At 40.4% G+C, this 21,135-nt stretch overlaps 1 protein-coding gene across 2 annotated transcripts in view; it reads right to left on the bottom strand.

Annotated features, from left to right (window-relative positions):
- Crybg3 (crystallin beta-gamma domain containing 3) overlaps positions 1–21,135 on the bottom strand; it is a 119,903-nt gene that overhangs the window by 82,082 nt on the left and 16,686 nt on the right. For both annotated transcript variants that reach the window (XM_038344795.1, XM_038344796.1), the window contains exon 2: positions 9,667–9,733. In XM_038344795.1, the coding sequence (XP_038200723.1) occupies positions 9,667–9,733 (67 nt within the window). The remainder of the gene's footprint in view (positions 1–9,666; positions 9,734–21,135) is intronic.

Below are 21,135 nucleotides of genomic sequence, written 5' to 3'. Positions count from 1 at the left end.
AAATGCTTGAGATTCACAAAAGAATCAATGCTTGCTTCTCTTCATTTTCAGTTTTCAGCTTCTAGGATTTCAGCAATGTCTTTAAATGTCTCAGTTGCTTAATTTTCCTCTCATAATCTTCTGAGAATTTTTTTTCCTCAGTAATTAGAAGATTCTCAACAAGGGAGTTTCTAAATTTAGAGACAAATGTGAACAAGCAAGAACATTTAGCTGAAACACCTACAATAAAAATCTGCATTTCTATAGTTAAAATTTCAAATCTGATCTAAAGCAGCTGTTCTTTGCCATGGGCCTGGAAAACAATGAAGCTAGGCCAACCACAGGCTCATTAGGTGGGGCCCACTTCCTTCTGCCAATAGGCCTGTTTACCATTGTTCTAAGGAGTCAATATAATAAAAGCTCTCAGATTCAAGCAAACAATAACAAACATTAATTCCAGTTATGCACAAAGATACAGTTCTTCTACATTTAATATGTAACTGCAATGAGGAAGACATGTGTTTTTAGAATTTTTACTTTTTTTTAACATAGTAGGTTGTGATGTTGTGTGTCCTTTGTTTAAATTCATGGATCTACATACACTCTGTTGCATGCAGTACAAGGAAATAGAAGAAAGCATTAGCTATACTGGTTATGATTAGCTATGGTCTTCAGGGAGTTGACAACCGAGCAAGATGCTCATCACTGGGGATGAGGGAGTTGTCAAGCAAAGGGAGGGGCACAAACGAGGACCTTGCTAACTTGAGGAGGGGGTAGAGACTCACTATATAAAGAAAGTGACAGCCGGGCGGTGGTGGCGCACACCTTTAGTCCCAGCACTCGGGAGACAGAGGCAGGCGGATCTCTGAGTTCGAGGCCAGCCTGGTCTACAAGAGCTAGTTCCAGGACAGGCTCTAGAAACTACAGGGAAACCCTGTCTCGAAAAAATAAAAAATAAAAAAATAAAAATAAAGAAAGTGACATTTCAGCTCTTCAGATCCAAGGTATGACATGTGAAATATGAACGATGTGTACTATGAGTGTGGTAGAAGACGGAAGGACAGAAAGAAAAAGGAACCAATGACAGAGCACTGAGGTTTCACGAAAAGAAGAAATCAGGGAGGTCTGTGGAAAACACCAAAACCAGACTAAGTTGTTTCCTCCAGGATCTTGGTCTTGAGACAAAGGACAAAGTAACTCTGAAAGCAGAAAGGAGTAGGAAATGCTAAGACTACAGCCAGACTATAACAAGATGACTGTTCTCTGGCAGATCTCCTGGGAATTTTTTATTCCCTTTTCTTTCTGCCTAGACCATCTTCCCTAGGCTATGTATAATTCACCGCGTTGCCATCTTTGCTACTCTTACCCTACTGATATAGACAGGCCCATCATACCAATTCTCCAGCCTCAGAACCACCTCTGTCCTTCAATTCTTATTTTCTTTCAGTTCTCACATTTTCGTCCTCTCCGCCCAGTTGTTAGGATTTCGGGGCACTGGCTGTACCTATCTTGGTTCTTGGTCACTTTCCACTGATCTCTAGCCATTCCTGACCATGGGAAATACAGTTTATCTTTTACACATCGGCGAATGAATGACAGCTTAAAGTGAGGCAGGGCTTCACCAGGGCGTCTTTCAAATCTTTTTCACAGTCCTTAGACTAAGCATCTGTTATCCACTCACACTTAGTATAACACCTGCATTCTATATGAAGGTCATTCCCTCATAGTCTGGACTTCACCTCTCTTCCACCTGCATGGTGGCCTCTGACCTACTGTCTCTAGCTTTGCGTGCAAGGAGGAAGGAAAGATTGCCTCTCCACACACGGATTCCTCCACTGGGCACTGGTTCATCATCCCCAGTATCTCCTTGGGGAGTCCAGTTACTCATTTACCTTTCAGTATGCCTCTACCAAGCAGAAGTCTGTGCTCAGACACATCCATATTCTCTTCTCTCCTCAGCACCAATATCCTTAAGAAGGCATTACTAACGCTAACATCCTCTCTTCCTTTCCCTACCACAATCACCGCCTACACCCCTGCAAGCTAACCTGTTCTCCAGTTATGCTTTGACCACGCTTCCTCAAAGACACTGTCTCATATGCCAACTCAACGGACTCATTTCCCTCTGTGTTGAGATGATATGCATCTCAAGAATGAGAGAGACTCTGACTTTGGTTTCTGTAACAGCATTCTGCAGCTTGCCTTCCTGTTTGATGATTCTCTTCACACCCTTCCAGATCATGTCTGTAGGCACCTCTCATACAGCATTTTCCTCTGGGTCAGCCTGTAAGCCCCGTACTTGGATGCTCTCCCCGGGAGATCTCATTTTCCATTAACTCAACCAATCAGCTGATCCTCACATTTGTATTCTCAGCTCAAACTCCTGAGATATGAGCCTGTACACCCGACTGTCTATCATGCACTTCTCCCCATGTAAGGCTTCATTGAAACCTTAATGGCAACATCTGGAAGTGAACATGACCATTTTATACCTTCACTGTTCTATTTTCTCTGAACTACAAAACCTTCCCCTGGTGTTAAAGTTAGAAAAGATCTGCAAGTCTCCTCCCCTAAAATAGTGCCAGCTGTAACCTAGTTCATTTACTTCCTTTTTGTCTCCGTTGTTCCCCAGTTCAGACAAAAGTCATAGAAATCTTATAGATGTTAAATCTCAACATTCTTTAAGTTAAAACGACCTTGAATATAAAATAGAAGGAAACAGTATATGTATAGTAATATAAGCTTTAATCCCATCACTCATATGGCAAAAGCAGGTGAATCTCTGAGTTCAAGACTAGACCAAGGCTACAGAGTGAGACTTTATCTCCAATAAATAAATAATAGCAATAATAAAAACTTTAAAAGGAAGCTAGAATAAAAGGAAACAACTTTGAACACACTTTGAACTTTGAACGTTTCTTGGGGTGTGTATGTATAATATGTGTACGTTGTTTACGTGCATGTGTGCATATGTTACATGTGTGTGCTACAGCCACAGGTGGCCATCAGGTGTCCTGCTCCATTTCCCTCCACCTTATTCCCATTTCAGGCAGGACTTCTCACTGTATCTGAAGATAGGCTGGCAGCTAGCAAGTTTCAATTATGTGCCTGTCTCTGTTTCCCATACTGCTGGGATCACAGGTATGATTGGCCATGACTGGTTTTCTATGTGAGTACTAGGGATTCAAACCTAGGTCCTCATGCATGCACAAGTACTCTTATCCACTGAGATATTTCCCTAGTCCCTGAACATATTATTGCTTATACCTAGTACCCTTTGGCAGGAAAAGAACATCAGAGAATTGTGTGTATAGCCCCAAGATCAGGAATACACATTAGGCTATAATAGGCACGTTGGTACATTTTACCATAGACAATGAAATGAGAGAAAGGAAGAAAAATGGAATATGAGAAAAGTCATTCCTTCTTATTACACTACAGAGAGTTCTCCAGTTTGAGAAGACTCATGTTCTAGAATTAATGACTAATGCCTTTGGGGCAAAGTTATTCACATACATCTGTAGTGCATAATACTTCAGACTCAGTTTTCATTTTAACAAAATTCTTCCTAACAAGTAGCAACCTCCTACATCTATAACAGGTTGGACCTGTTGCAAGTCAAACCAAATGCCTTACAACACTCCCAGTACTCAGGAACTCGGGGATCCCGAGGTCGCAGACCAGCACAGGCAGCCAATAGTGTTAGGCTCCTGCAATCTCTTGATTCAACAGTGACAAAAGTGCACTCTCTGCCTGGGCCCCCAGCATTCTCTCTTCACAACAGGAGTGAGGAGGAGGTAAGGGCTCAGGCTTGGAGTCGAATTCATCAGTGCACACCTCCAGTATACATTTATTCTGAGTCAAGCGAAACCAATACTTCTAATAGCCAGTTTCTACACTATTTAGCCAAAACACATCACCAGCCTTTTAGAGATACATTTTTACATGTAAGCCACACGTTTTATGGCAAGAAAGCAAGATCTTTCCAACTATCTCCTGTGACCAGCAAGGCACAGCTTCAGACATCATCTCAGTCTGCTCGACGACACCTCTGAGAAATAAGGAACGGACACCTTACCACAGAGCAGTGAGCCACGGTTCAGAGCGGCTGGGAACATTTTTCCAAGTTTCAAACCACATTATGAGAGAGGTGGGACTTAAGCCCAGATGTTTGGTTCCAAAGACTCTGTTCTTTCCATCTTCACACATGTCATTTTAAAACTGCTCCAAAGATGTGCTACAGTTGGCAGAGAACAAAAGTGGCTGGGAGGCTCCAGGGGACTCCGCCACCAACGGGGAGTTCTGCTTTCATCTGTTTACACAGGGCGTTGCAGGGAAGATTACAACGGACGCACACACACAAAAAAAAAAAAAAAGCGTTCCCACGCTCGAAAAAGAGATGTTTCACAATTTTTATATTAAATTAGTATGATACTGCTATCATTTGAATGGATAGGAAAATAAAAAATAGCAAACTTTTATTATGGCAGCAGAATTTTACAAAACTAGTTCAGTAACTGAGTCTCTCCTACTAAGAAAACGTGTAAAATTCTTAAATTGACTGCCGTTTCACCCATGAAGGAAAGAAAGGCCATATTAACATATGCATAAATTGATTTATTCATTGTATAGGCCACCAAGACAGCTCACCACGTAAAGGAATTTGCCACCAAATCTGATGACCTGAGTTCCATATGTAGAGCCCACATGGTGTAAAGAGAGAACCACATCATGCAAGCTATCCTCTAATTACCACACTTGTACCAGGCACATATATGCTGACACACACACAAGCATGCACACATATGCACACATTACTTATATGCTATGACGATCCTCCTAAATTTCTAACATTGTTAGCCTACTTTTAATGCTTGCATCCAAGTCCCAGTAAGATCATTCCATTCTTCTACCTTCATAGCCCACACTCCAAATAAAACCACACACAAAAAAAGTATACAACATGTCTGAAGATACTGAGATTTTTCAGGGAGGGAGATTTCAAAGATACATGCATGGAAAAGGGTCAGGAATGCTAGTAATCAAGTCTGAGCCTCCCAGGGAACGAGAAACAAGGTAAAGACCTGAGAGTTAAAGGTAAAGTCAAGGATGGCAAGGAATCATCTTGAATGACTGACACCAAGGAAGCAGAGGCACCTTCAGCATCCATGTGAAACGTCAGATGTTATTTGGTCCAGAGAGAATCAGTGACATAAACGAGAAGGAAATAGCCAGAGGTAGAAAGGAAAGCCCAGTGCCATAAAGCAAAAATGAGCCAAAAAGCTTTCTGAAAGAGAAAAGAAGGTTTGGAAGATGAAGTGTTTGAGCTGGCTAAGGAAACTGAGAACAGAGAATAAGAGGCTATGAGTGTGGGTAGGAAGGGGTCATTAAGTGACCTTAAATGGACTGCTTTGATTGGAATGGCCCTCATTCACTAAGGAGCCATAGAAGCATCCCTGACATGCAACAAATATAGCACTGAGCTTCCCGAGTCTGGTCTAATGGCACTAAAGGAAACACAGGAGTCAGACTAGAAAACATTAGGAACTGGAAGTGTTTAAGGCAGACTTCTGTTGGTAGAGACTACTTGTTTGTTTCCTGGCTGCCCAGACCCGAAATAATCACACAAAAAAACATAAAATGCAATACTGTTTGGCCAAGAGCTTAAGTGTATTTCTAGCTAGCTCTTACATCTGAAATTAACCCATTTTTATTATTTCATATTTTACTATGAGGCTTGTGCCCTACTGGTAAGGTTCTAGCTGGCATCTTTCTCCTTCAATGGTGTCTCTTTGACTCCACCTACTCTCTCTTCCTCTATCTGCTTGGAATTCCCACCTTGCCCTATTCTGTGCTGCAATAGGCCCAAAGCAGCTTCTTTATTAATCAGTGGTATTTACAGAATACAGAAGGGAATCCCACATCAGACTTCCTTCCATATGAAATTTCTGAGTAAAATGTAGGAGCCGATTCTCAGAGACTACTGCTCTCGCTTACATATAAACAAGGAGAGCTGAGGCATGTGGGAAGGAGCCAACAGAGAAGAGGGCTAGAAGCAGACAAGATAGGATAAAGAGAATGCAGGAAGGAAGGCCACCAATATCTTTCATGAATTCATCTTTGAAGGGAGGCAGGGAAAGATATGCTCTGATTGATAACTGATAAGGGGCATAACATGTATTCTATCTTTTAAATAAAACTGTAGGGTACAGTGATATGCTAAGGGTATAAGACAATGGCATGATGAGGACTAAATATCTGATAGGTTTTTCCAGCTAAAATAAAAATTCCAAATGACATATCAGAAATACATATTCCAGGAGACAAATACATGCAAGCATTTGAAATAGCTCACAATATTAGAAAAACTGGAGGGTTTGTACTACATATAAACAACATTTTAAGGATTAAGAAGTTAGTGATGTCCAAATATACTATAAAACTATAGATGTAATTATTCAAAAGTAAAATAAACTTTTGTTCCTCAAACATTTCAGGCAACATCACTGACATCTTGACTTGATATCTCAATGTCAAATACAAAGTGAGATATATACGACTATGTAAATGAATCATAAATGTTATGTTCCAGACTGCAGAGGGAAACTCCTGTACCTCTCCCCCTTATTACAAACAGCATACAATTCAGATGAGCAGGATGGAAATCCGATGAGAAATGTCACACTGCAGTACAGTGAACACTTCAGAACACTGGTGCTGAGAAATGAAACAAACAGCATGCTTCAGGCCACCTGCTAAGTGAAAAACCTCCAAGTGAAACTGCTCAAAATAACAATACAATAAATACCACTGCTAGCCTTTTTCAACTGGTTTATACTCAAGTCGTGTGACTGGTGGTGGTATTAGCAATACACACTGGGAGAGGAAGTGACCCGAGTGTGTGAAGGCCTGAGTGAACGCACGTTGTTAACATGGACATAGCTTTATCAGGGACCCTACAGCCTCAGACCCCAGGGAATGGCAAAGCTTTCCCCTTGGGAGAAGCACAGAGGGATGGTGAAGCCTCCCTCTGGGGCCTAGGTAGGAATGTTGATAGTGTGTGTTGAAAATGTCCACCATAGCTTCCTCCCTCAGATACTCACAGCCTGAAGACTGCTCCCCTGCAGAGGTCACTCGTTCTGAGACTAGCTAAACCTGCCTCTTTGATCCAGCTTTTGACTATACACCCCAGCTCCTTGTTCACCTGCGTGCAATAACCCCATCTCCTTGATCATCTGTATATAATAAGCTTCCTTTCTATTCGACTGTATAAAAGAAACACACTGATCTCTGAGGTGTTGCAGCTTCTCCATCTAAGAGTCAGTCCATCTATTTCCAGCTTCTCTTTGTGTCCTTCTGTACATCTTTTATTCATTCCCTTGCTGTCCCAAGTCAGGCACATTCTCAGAGCCATGCTAAAACTCAAATATATATACTTGTTTTAATTCTTGGTAGCAGTCATCCCTAAAATATAGGTCCATGTAAACAGACTGAAGAAACCAAACCAATGGTTTCCAGAGGGTTGAGGACACAGTGAGAGCGTGTATGCACGTGCGAGACAGACAGAGAGAGAAAGAGAAAGAGAGAGAGAGAGACAGACAGACAGAGACAGAGACAGAGAAAAACCATGAGTAAAAAATAAAATTTTTATGGAGCGCCAGGCAGTAGTGACCACATCTTTAATCCCAGTGCTCAGGATGCAGAGGCAGGAGGATCTCTATGAGCTAGTTCCAGAACAGGACCCAAAGCTACAGAGAAACCCTGTCTTGAAAAACCAAAAAAGAGAAAGAAAGTCAGACAGACAGACAGAAAGAGAAGGAAGGAAGGAAGGAAGGAAGGAAGGAAAGAAGGAAGGAAAGAAAAGGAAGAAAGAAGGAAAGAAGGAAGGAAGGAAGGAAGGAAGGAAGGAAGGAAAGAAAGAAAGAAAGAAAGAAAAGAAAGAAAGAAAGAAAGAAAGTCAGATAAAGATAAAGACAGACAGAAAGACAGAAAAACAAGTTTTATGGAGCATAATGTTCCTGCAAAGAGTGCCCTGTGTCATTTTTATCATGGATGAATTGGATGCCCCATAAGCAAGAAACCCTGAATAACCTCATGACTATGAGTAGCATTTATGCAACTGACACCTGGGTGCTCAAAATCACAAACTAGGAATGCAAAAGACTGTTAGAGCCAGTCTCTTGAGACAGAAGATTGGACTCCTGGAAATTAAAGGTTGACTTTATCCAAGTCTGCTGACTGAAAGTATAGGTGGTGGGTGGATGTAGGCAGAGTAGGGAACTAAGCAGAGACCAAGAGAACAGGAAACCAAGAAAGTAGAAAGGGCTAATGAAGATCCACAGTATAGAAGCAACAAGAGATCGGTTAGAAAGGAATTGGTAATCAAAGAATCCTCGAAGTTTGAAATCTCAGAAGAAGCTATGAAACAAAAGGGTAAAATTTCAAGCATAGCATCAGAAGTGAGAATCTTGTGCAGGTAAACTCTCAGTGACTAAAGAAGAAAGAAAAAGTCACAGAGCCTATGCCACAGTACATCAGCAGGGTGGCCAAGCATTGTCCATAGAAGAGAAGTAGGTGGAAGAAGTCAGAAAGCCTGAGAGTGGAGTTAGGCATAGCGATGCATATTGCAATCCCAACAGTCAGAAGCCTGAGTGGGGACCACAGACACCGTCTGTGTTACATAGTGAGACCCTGACTAGAAAAGATATAAATCATCAAAAAGACAAAGAGAGAGAGAGAGAGAGAGAGAGAGAGAGAGAGAGAGAGAGAGAGAGAGAGAGAGAGAGAGAGAAAGCAAGATTTAGTAGCCAAAGTCAAACATGCGACAGGGACCCTCACTTATTTCTTTCAATAAAGCAAAGATCATTTCCACTTTCACTGAGAAAGCAGGAAGAACGCACGCCTTAACTTTCTTAGTGTAGGACCGAACACTGTATAAAATTTTCAACATGTTAAAAAAGTACATGCAACCGTAACAGAAAACTTAGATAACTTTCTATTATTCTACTAGTAATGTTAATTTAATCTAAAATACCCAGATGGAACTAACTGACTGACTGTCACAAATCAAATATAAATAAAGCAACTGGTACCCAAAGCCACAACTGTGGTGACAAAAACTGTTCAAATAACCCCCCAAAAATCCAATTTCCTAGAAAGCCACTTAGGAAAATTGAAAAGGTCAATAGCTTTCCGTCACTCACTAGCAACTGTGCAGAGGGATAAATAGCTTGTACATTGCTGGGCTCATTCTATAGTGCCCAGCAGGCTTAAACATGAGCTAGCCAAACTTCCCTCACACTGTAGCCCTGACATACTAATTTGTACTTCCCCAAAGCACTGTGAGGTGTCTTTATCATTCCAGAAAAGGCAACTTAATCTTTAAAATCTCCATTGGAAAAGAGACAATGAAATTCATATGCTCTGATTTAGATATTTAAAAACACAGGCACCAACATCTAAATGCCTCAACAGACACTCACATTACAGCCAGTGCAACCTTCTCAAAGTTCGCCCACATCCCATCTCATGGAGCCAGTACAGGGCTAGGTTGGATACCCTAACAATGTAAAATAAGCATGCTCTTCTACACACATAAAATGAAAACCTAAAAGGAAAAATATGCAGAAATGTAAACTGTCCTTGGTGTTATACCATATAATTTATAAACAATCATTTAAACCATACCTTTACTGCTTCTGATGAAAGCGCATTTCCCTTTTTTGGGGGTGAACTCACGGGTTCATTTTCAACACTGAAAAACAAAAACCACAGTGTCTTCTGAAATTAAAATTATTCAACACGTACAGTTTATTTAAAACAAGAATTGAAAGGTCATTAATCTGCAATGATCGAAGAGTCCTAGGAATAGGCTGATTGGAATCTACACTTGGCAAAGCACATTCAATCTTGCTCACCCAGGCTTCCGAAACTTCTGTGAATGTATTATGTTACCTTTTGTCTTATGCTGAATATCACATCACCACAACAGCAGGGCCAGACAAAACGCTAGCACACAGCTAGTCTAACGCTGAAAAGTGCAAGCACTCTGAATGTTTATATTAAGGTTCTCCACAGCCTGATATTATTTTAATGTCTATGCTGAGTAATATTTCTATTCAGCAAAACATTATATAAACATATATAGTCTCACTCGGTGAATTGAATTCTGTGGCTGTTAAAAATTAGATGTGGAGTTATCTGGCCCCAAATTGTCTGAGATAGCACCTATGTAACTCAAATTTTAGGGCAGTCACTTTCAATGGTCTTGTGTGGAACATTCACACATGCTCCAAGAAATGACACCAGAAATTAAACTGCATTGCCTATAGCTACCAGGCAGATATACATCTTAAATCTAAATGCATCCATGTCTAAACATTACTATGTTTTCACATTTTTCTAATCCTTCACAATCTGAATACCTCCAATGAAAACCATTATAACTGTCTACCACATATCAAGGAGAGTGCTTGGTTTTTAGCACATATCAAGACAAGCAAGTCTGGGTCTTCCCAAAACTCTATCTGGGGAGACTGGTGCACAGTCTTTAACAATACCATCTGTTAAATGTTACAGCTGTTGAATGAACAATTACTATGGAGCAGAGAACAAACAATAGCTTTTGCATGTTCCACACGGTACCGCCCAGGGAGGTTGGAAAGCAGGGAGTCCAAGAATACAGTCCTTTTGGGGACCCATGTTTTGTTTGTTTTTAGTTTAACACCAGAGCACACAACTTGGGATGAGCAGAGGGAATCCTGCAGCAGATGAGAATGAGAACAGAGGTTAAACGATGCCACTCTATGAAGAACTGGTTCAACCCATTTCAGAATGTGATCTTTCTTTGTCCTGACTTTGGTGTGAAGACTTTAGAATCCTGAGATGGACAAGCACACCCACTGTGACCATGGACCCATGCTCAGTATTGGTGCAGCAATGGAACTGCATCAGAAACTCAGATCAGATAGAGACCAATCCCAGAGCAGAGGAGATGGGAAGAAGTAACTTGTGCTCGATAGACTTTTCTACCCATAAACCCCAGTGCTGTTCTGGAGAATATCCAAGGAATTAACAGTGGTGGTCAAAGACAAGAGTAAGACAAAGGGCATCAGTACCTGAAAGAAAATCTGGATTATAATTTCCTAAATTCAAGAGTCTATGCAGGAATATAAGGACACAGATATACAGCTATGCCCTTATGTAAGCTAGCCTAAATTCAACATTCCCCAAAGAGACATGAAAGGAGAAGTAGTTAGAAAGGGGAAGGTGGGCAGCAAAAGTGAAGAGGGAATAAGAAAATAATGTGTGTGTGTGTGGGGGGGGGTAAATGTAATCAAAGTACATTAGCTACATGCATGAAGTTGTCAAAAATGAGAATGAATATTGAATACAGAACTGTAACATATTACACAGAATAAGAATATATCAGTGATTACAGTTTTAAAGGAGAATAGGTTCTTTTTAAAAAGTTTTTACTAACCTTACCTGTTGTCACTAGGATATTTATATTTCACAGTTTTCTTTCTTTTTATTTTAATTACACATAACTGATAATAGTCTACTTAAGCTCAAGTAAAAACCAGCTCGGGATAATACTGACTGTGCTGACCCTGTAAACGAACCACAGAACTCTATCTTCAATAGCCTACTGAGTAATTAACTAAACATAGAGCAACTGCTTAATTTAATACCCCACTGTTGGGGAATGTTATTTTAAGGTGTATGGCTTTTGTTTATGTTGTGTTTATTTAACTCAGTGAAGCTGTAATTCTTTGCCTGTCTAAAACACCTGATGGTCTGATAAAGCGCTGATAGCCAATAGCAAGTCAGGAGCAAGGATGGGCGGGGCTGAAAGAGTATAAATAGAAGGAGAAATGAGGAAGCAGAGCCTAAGAGAACAAAGAGAAAAGGACATCCAGGTGCCAAACAACCAGACACACAGCCAGCCACGGAGAAAGAAGTAAAGAAAGGTACACAGGAATAGAGAAAGATAAAATCCCAGAGGCAAAAGGTAGTCAGGATAATTTAAGAAAAGCTGGGGAGATGGTTCAGTAGGTAGGAGCACTGGCTGCTCTTCCAACGGACCCAGGTTCAGGTCCCAGAACCCACATGACAGCTCACAACTGTCTGTAACTCCGGATCCAGGGGATCTGACACTGCCATATACACATACATGAAGGCAAAATATCAAGGCACGTGAAAAAAAAAAAAAAAAAAGCTGGCAAGAAGCAAGCCAAGCTAAGACAAGCTAAGACCGGACAGTCATAATTAAGAATAAACCTCTGTGTGTGATTTATTTGGGAGCTGGGTGGGAGGCCCCTCAAAAAGCCAAAACAGTAAAGTATCATACAACATCTTGGCGTTCTAATGTAGGCCCATATTTCCATGTAGATTCTCAAAAAGCTGGGGGGCAGGGAAGTACACGACTCTTTTAAGGGGCAGTGCTGTTCAGCCGGCAGAAATAAATAGAAACCAGAAACAGCAAGCTAAGTAAAATCTTGTGGCAATTCAGGTACCAGCTTCTATACCTAGAAAGGTTTAATGCAGTTCTCAGTAACACACCTCCAACCAGCCCGCAAACTTTAGGCTTGGCTCTCATCACCCACCCGAGAGTGCAGGCAGCCAGCCGCTAGAGCACAGGGATGATTCAGGAACAGCTTTAACAGTTTGCTCCTGCGGTCAAAATTGGCTAAAGATACACAGTAAAAGAGGTCCAGAGAAAAAACCTCTAAACAGAAGCCAGGCAGAGGTGGCGGCACATACCTTTAATCCTAGCACTTGGATGGCAGAGACAGGTGGATCTCTGTGAGTCTGAGGCCAGGCTGGTCTACAAGAGCTAGTTTTAGGGCAGCTAGGGCTATGACACAGAGAAACCCTGTCTCAAAAAACAAAAACAAAACAAAAATCTCTAAACAGGTTTAAGTATGTTTTAGAATGTGCATAGGCTTAAGAAAATGGACAGTCATTGAAAAAATAAATAAATTGGAAATTATAAAGTCTTAAAGAGATGGTAAAAGTAATGTAAAATAAAAAAGCCACATAAAGATGGAAAATACGCAGGGAGTCTGGTTTCTGTATTCTAGTGTGTTGGTTTTGAATTTTTTGATTGCTAAAAAGCACAGGGCAGCTGCTAAGAGACCTGGAATTGAAAGAGGGACTGTGGAAATAAACCAGCCTAGATAATTTAAGAATGCTTTAACTTTAAAATGTGAAAAAAATGTCAGATGAAAAGCAAAAATGCTTTTGAGGACAGGTTTTGCTTTTTCGTTCCATAGGTAACAAGAGGCTGTGGATTTGTTCCAGGTTAATTTGAATCTGGTTTGGTCAGGAGAGACCTCCTTAACAGGTGATATTTATCAACAAACATTACAATTGGCCTTCTCAGGACTTGGCCATTATCTCAGATTTTCTCTCTGGGACCCTAAAAATATTTCACCCACATTCAACAGGAAGCAGTCTAGAGAACATAACATCCGCATTCACAAGAGAAAAGGGGTGTAGGTGGTCTTTGGCTATTTTGTAGGTCATGGATGTTTGTTATATATAGGAACATAAGATAAAAAGACAACTATTAATCTCAGATATTTTGCACTGTCATGGATTTTGGTATATGGATGCAAATTCAAAGTCAATTTTATAACACTTTAAATATGATTTTACCCTTGTTTAAAGGACTTTCGTATGTTGATAAAAAATTGTTTGTTTTTGTTCCAACACACTGTATATGTTTCTACTCTTGTTTAAAGAATTTTTTGGCTGTACAATAGTGGTGCATGCTTTTAATCCCAGCACTTAGGAGGCAGAGGCAAGTAGATCTCTGTGAGTTCAAGGCCAGCCTGGTCTACAGCGCAAGTTCCAGGACTGGTGCCATAGTTACTGAGAAACTGTCTCAAAAGCCAAAATAAAATAAAGGGTTTTTGTATATTGATAAAAATTTAGGTTATTTTTGTTACAACATAATATATATGTTTCTGCTCTTATTTAAGGTATTGTACCTAAGTTGTTCATTTAATAAGGTAAAGTTCTAGTTTTTGAAAACTTTATGAACTATTTAGAAAAATCAAAAAACACAGGTCAGTAGTTAGTCATCTGTAACAATCAAATTTGCATATTTTCCAGATCATATAGAGATATATTTTAGAAAGATAAATGGTCTTCAAATACTTCAAAGACCTATAGATTATGGCATTTAAAATGTTAAAGTTTTTCATGACAATGACATACATCTGCTGCTGGCAGCACCAATTTTCTTGAGAGAAGATATACGGGCATTGAAGAAACTTTTTATGGAGTTTGCTATCATTGTGGCAAGGTTAGCTACTGAGCAACGAAAATGTGCTTGCCTTTGATTGCTGACTATGTGCTGTGCAGACAGGACATGCAGGACCCACAGGAAAGTGACTGCTGTATACTTTGCCAAAACAAGACAGGATGCTCATTCACTATTCCTGCTTCACAGAAGAAACTGCCAGACATTCTGCAGGACACAGAGAAAAGTGACTGACTGCCAATATAGGCAAAACAGTCTTTCAAATTTTCTGCTTCACTGAAAAGTCTGCCAAATAATATGGGCCTGTAGGCTGAAGTTGAATGTCCCAATGTTACAAAGGAACTTTGGGTGACTGGCCAGGCAGTCAGACGTCTCTGTCATTTCTAGAGCTTTTATAAGTTGTTTGCTGATGGAGGACTCTCATTGGCTAATAAAGAAACTGCCTGGCCCATTTGATTGGCCAGCCCTTAGGTGGGCGGAATAGACAAACAGGAAGAAGGAAGTGAGGTAGATGGCTCAGTCAGATGCTACGCCTCTCCTAAGTTAGACAGACCGCCATGCCTCTCCTCAGGGAGACAGACGCAATGAAGCTCCAGCCCACGATGGACGTAAGCTAGAAACTTCCCTGTAAGGCACCACTTCGTGGTGTTACACAGATTATTAGATATGGGTTAGTCAAGACGTGAGTAAGAGGTTGGAATTAATGGGCCAGGCAGTGTTTAAAAGAATACAATTTGTGTGTTGTTATTTCGGGTTTTAAGCTAGCCGTGCAGGAGCCAGGGCGGCAGGAACGCAGCCCGTCTGCTCCTCACTACAGAAGTTTGCAATGCATTTTTTGCTTATTTAAATAATATTATATTCTTCTGGTTCCTTCAATAAAGTTGATGATATAGTTATAATTGTAGTTTTTCTTAGATAAGATAGAAAGTAAATTAGGATAAAATTTTGGATTTACTAAGATAGGATAGATTATTTTCATGAATTTACTAGACACCAAAGAATTGGAATTGAGTACACTGTGAATGTAATTTTTACTTGATAATTATTCTTATTCTACACAGTCTTACTATGTTAAAGTTAAAACTTTTCATTTTTGTTTAGAAAGAGAAAAGGGGAAATGTTAGGGAATATTATTTTAAGGTATGTGACTTTTGCTTATGCTGTATTTTTTAAAAATGAAATGAAGTGAGGCTCTGATTCTATGCCTGTCTAAAACAACTAATGGTTTAATAAAGAGCAAGGCAAGAGAAAGGGTATGCAGGGCTGGCAGGTAGAGACTATAAACAGAAGGAGAAATGAGGAAGAAAAGGAGCAAGAGAACAAAGAGAGGAGGACATCAGGGGCCAGCCAGCTACACAGCAACTCACAGAGAAAGATGCAAAGAAAAGTACACATAAATGGGGAAAGATAAAAGCCCAGAGGCAAAAGGTAGTCAGGATAACTTAAGAAAAGCTTGGCAAGAAACAAGCCAAGCTAAGGCCAGGCATTCATAACTAAGAATAAGCCTTTGTGTGTGATTTATTTGGGAGCTGGATGGTGGGCCCCTCAAAATGCCTAAAGAGTAAAACATCACACAACAACTCACTTCCAAAAATTTTCCCAAACTTCATTTCCAACATGCAGCTCTAACCTGCATGGGCTGCATGTGGCCAAGATTAGCTTCATGTGTATTATGACACAAAATTGAAAACTTATTTAGAATGTTATCAGGGTTTTCTTTTAACACATTTTAAATTTTGTCATTCAAATGTGTAGCTCTTATGCAAGAACTCTGTAATGACAGAGTCATGCTACAAAATCAAAAGGTCAGGCACACCTGAGTTTCGAGAGTCCTTCCTATAAAATATACTGTCCTGGTTAAGACTGTAAATAAAACTAGAAAAAGTTACAAAAGCTCTGCTGAAAATACAGCTTCAGCCTTGTGGTTTAGAAGAAAATGGCCCCACAAAAGGAGTGGCACTATTAGATGTGGCCTTGTTGGAGGAAGTATGTGACTGTGGGGGTAGATTTTAAAGTCTTTTTCTCAAATTTCACTCAGTTCAACAGCCAATTTCCTGTTGCCTTCAAGATGTAGGACACTGGGCTACTTCTTCAGCACCATGCCTGCCAGCTGCCACAATGCTCTACCATTATGAGAATGGCCTGGGTCTCTGAACCGTATGCCAGCCATCACAATTAAGTTGTTCCTTGATAAAAGTTGCCATGGTCATGGCATCTCTTTACAGTAATAGTAAACACTAACCAAGACAGAAGTTGGTTCCAAGGACTGAAGTATTGCTGTAATAGGCCTGAACATGTTTTTGGTTGGAGGAATTTAGACTTTGATACTTTGGATTTAGAAAGCAGGAATGCTTTAAGCATTGCTTAATGGGCAATACTAGCAGGAACACGGAAGACAGTGGTGCTAAGACTTATTTGAACTATGAGCGGCTCAGCTTACTCAAGAGGTTTCAGAGAATTTTTGTATGTTGCCTAGAGATCATTCCTGTGATATTTTGGTGAAGAATGTACCTGTTTCTTGTCCTTATTTGAAAAGTCTGCCGGAGGCTAAAAGTGAAGAGTTTTGGATTGACTCCCTTGGCAGAGAAATCGAAAAACAACTTAGTATAGATTCTGTGGTGTGGTTACTGGTGTTAACACTAATGAAGACATATAATGAAAAGGAGTAAGCTCAGCAAGGAAAAATATTTGAGGGGCGCACCAGAATAAGGAATAAAGGTAAATTCTGTGTTCAAGGAGATAAACAGATTAAGAAACAGAATATAGGGAGTGGTGACCACAGGGCAAGATCACCCAGCTAAATTTCAAACTTGTGGAAAGGAATTAAAGAAAAGTTTAAAGTCAGATGTGATGGGACACACCTTTAATCCTAGCACTGGGAAGGCAGAGGCTGGTAGATCTCTGAGTTTGAGGCCAGCTTGGTCTAAAGAGCAAGTTCAAGAACATACAAGTTTAGGCAGTGAAGGAGAACAGAAAGCTGATGAAGATGTAAATAAAAGGGGGGCCATGTTCCAGGCTCAGTAAGAAGCAGAACTTGGCAGCTTTGGTCATGCGGTTTGATAGAAGAAATGAGATAGATGGGCAGTGGTACACGCCTTTAATCCCAGCACTCGGGAGGCAGAGGCATGTGTATCTCTGAGTTTGAGGGCAGCCTGGTCTACAAGAGCTAGTTCCAAGAGAGGCACAAAAGCTACACAGAGAAACCCTGTCTCGAAGAAGAAGAAGAAGAAGAAGAAGAAGAAGAAGAAGAAGAAGAAGAAGAAGAAGAAGAAGAAGAAGAAGAAGAAGAAGAAGAAGAAGAAGAAGAAGAAGAAGAAGAAGAAGAAGAAGAAGAAGAAGAAGAAGAAGAAGAAGAAACCAATTATGCAATTTGTCTCCAACCCTTAAGAAAGCTGCTGAGGCCAGGCATGAATCAGGGGTGTCTCTGAATGGAAGCCTAGTAGTGAGACCATTGCATGAGGTTATGAAGTTGAAGCCTGGATTGCCTTGGCGAATCCAAGATATTAAAGATGCCAGAGTTGTGGGATGCCTGCCAAGAAGATGTGGAGAGCATTTTGACATCAGAGATGGAAATGCAAAATTTGGAGTTTGTTCAGATGGTTTTCGGTCTTGCTTTGGTCCAGTATTTCCTTGCTATGCTTCCTTCCCTGTGTTTTTAGAATGGTAATATGTATCCTGTGACATTATATGTTGGAAGTATGTCATCTTTTTGATTTTTACAGGTTATGAGAGTTAATAGATTATAGTGCATCTCCTGAAATAAATTTGAGACTGTTACAGATTATGGGGACTTTTGTAGTTCAACTGAATGCATTTTTGCATTATGATATGGCTATAAGCATTTGCGGGCCAGGGAGTGGAATGTGGTGGTTTGAATGGAAATGCCCCCCAAATGGAGTGGCACTATTAGAAGGTGTGGTCTTGTTGGAGTAGGTGTGGGTGGCCTTATTGGAGGAAGTGCGTTACTGTGGGGGTGGGCTTCAACGTCTTTTTCTCAAGCTTCACTCAGGTTGACAGTCAATTGACTTCCTGTTGCCTGCAAGACACTTGGCTTTCTCCACCACTATGCTGCCTGCCAGCCTTCCACCATGCTCCCCACGATGATGATAATGGACTGAGTCTCCGAACTGTAATTCGAGCCACCACAATTAAATGTTTCCTTTATAAGAGGTGCTGTAGTCATGGTGTCTCCTCACAGCAATGTTAACCCTAAGACAAGCCTCATACAGCTAAAGTAGAAAGTCTGCAAGGAGCTGTCATTACCTGCAAGTACACATACAGGTGCATACACACACATACACACATGCATGCGCACATCCACACCATACGCACGCGCGCGCGCGCACACACACACACACACACACACACACACACACACACGAAAAACAGTTTTCAGCAGAAAGTATGGTACTAACAACTAAATAAAACTCAACTAAATCATCATTGGAAACTTCTTCAGGTCTCTAAAACTTATTCCTATGTGTTGAGTTTTAGATGCGCACCACAAAAAAACACATTTTAAAATTGTGTTTAGGCTGGAGAGGATGATGTTAGCTGGGAAACACTGCCCTCTTCAATGCAGAGGCAAGGGGACTAAGTGTGAGAGCCCGCCCATCTGGGCTACCTAGCCAGCCTCTGTTCTCAAAAATAAGTTAACATTGGGATTTACTGATAATCATCATAGTGTGAGTAAAGGTTTCAACACTTCTCCAAATAATTATAGTCCCGTTTTAACTGATCTCTTGTATCTATAGGATTCCTTGTTTCAATTAATTCACAAGAAGGTCAAAGTGATTGTTAACATCATCACAACATTCTTCTGTGAAAGAAGATGAAGGGTCTCTCTCTCTCTCTCTCTCTCTCTCTCTCTCTCTCTCTCTCTCTCTCTCTCTCTCTCACACACACACACACACACACACACACACACACAAAATCACGTATTCTCTACCTGGCTGAGATACACCTGCCCTGCCACATAGAATCATTTGTCACTGCTAGAACATGCCAAGTTCTCCAGCCAACAAACTACTTTCTTCTGTTTGCAATACTTCCGCCTGAACCAACATTTAATCTTTCATAGTTCAGCTTTGTCTGTGTTTCCTTTCCTCTCGCCGCACCCAGAAATACCTGCTTTTTATTGTAACAGCTGCCTGCCCATTTGCTCAACTCAAATATGAACTTTTAAATTCAGTAAAGTGTCATTTCTATCACACAGCCCAGTATGATGTGTAGTACAATAAAAGTACAAACTCAAACATGTGTCCAGTTTTGGAACGTGTAACATGTTATCAATTTGTGTGTGCATATCCCATCAGTGTAGTAATATTTCATTTGTATTTTAATAAAGAAAGCTTGCCTGAAGTTCAGAGAGTAAAACAGCCCCACTGGTCAGTCTTACAGACCAGGCAGTGGTGACACACACCTTTAATCCCAGTAGCCACACTAGTTTGCCATAGAAACTGGGTGGTGCATGCCTTTAATCCCAGCTCTAGGGAGGATTATAAAACTAGAGGAGACAGGTCTCACACACAGTCTCATTCTGAAATCCTGGAGGCAGGATCTCCATTTCGAACTGTGGTAGACGTAAGGAGCCATTGGCTGGCTGTTTTGCTCTTCTGATCTTCACGATGAACCCCAATTTCTGTCTCTGGGTTTTTATTAATCGTGCTACATATCAGACACCAGGTTCCACTGAGAACGCCATAGTAACAAACATAAGACTTTTCTTAATGAGTTAGTGTAAAAAATGGCACAGCAGCCATGATTGATCTGTGTTATCTTGCAGTATGGACAATAAAGGGGAATCATGTTAGGAACAAAATGGTTTTCAGAGTTTATTTTTAGTTTTTTTGTTTTTGTTCATGATTAATCACGAATGTTGTTATGCAATCCTGTGAAATTAAATCTCAGGAAGCAAAAGTATTTAATTAAATAAAAAATTTTAATTTTTTTTTCTTACTGTGTTTTGGGCATCATTTAAAACATATTACACAAATTGTATACGGAATTGTTATGGACTAAGGACAGCCCAAAAAATTGTTCATACTTCACATAATCTCTTAATTGTAGAGAATTTAATTTCAAAAAGTCATTGGAAGTTAGCCTTTAATTTTCATTTTAAATAAGAACTGTGTTGTTTATCCTAAGAGGCTGCATCAACACGCATATGAAGGTCCTTATTTATCAGGGGTACATGCATCACACAAGGATAACTAGTGTCAAAAACCCACAGATTAAGTACCATAACCTAAAATGGTCAAAATCTGAATGGTTGGATTTCAAGCATGAGATCACTTCCTCTTTGAAAGGAGACCCAAACCCAGCACTGGCACATGCCTTTAAGCACTAGGGAGGCAGAGTTTATCTCAGTGAATTCAAGGCCAGCCTGGTCTACATCTTGAGTTCCAGGATAGCCTGGGCCACATAGTGAGTTCCTGTCTCAAAAATACCAAAAAGGAGGAGGAAGGAGGTGAGGAAGGAAGGGTGGGGGGGAGAGAGAAAGAAAAAGAGAAAGAGAGAGAGGACCCATCTACAGGGCACATTACAGAAAAAAAGAAACAAACAGAATCTTATTGCTTTAATTTCAGGAACAACTTTGAAAATATTCCTCCTCCCCTAGAAGGATGACCAACTTTCTTCTGTTAGACTTCACTCCTCTTGAATACCTTTCTCACTACAAAGGCAAGATTAAAGCTATCTACACTCAGCATTCTTTTAGAAATAAGCCCAAATGTTTGAATGTTTTAATAAAGCTTTTATCCTCAATATTTGCTAGTCCTCCCCCTCCCCCAGAAACTATGTCCAGGAAAAGGATACTTTGTCATCTTTACACTGTAGGCTATGAAAAAGGGAATGAGTGAGTGAGTGAGGGAGGGAGGGAGGAA

The sequence above is a fragment of the Arvicola amphibius genome, chromosome 10, assembly GCF_903992535.2.
Source record: "Arvicola amphibius chromosome 10, mArvAmp1.2, whole genome shotgun sequence".
Taxonomy (NCBI): Eukaryota; Metazoa; Chordata; class Mammalia; order Rodentia; family Cricetidae; genus Arvicola; species Arvicola amphibius.
Note: the sequence above shows the minus strand (reverse complement) of the source record. Positions and strands in the feature narration are given on the sequence as shown.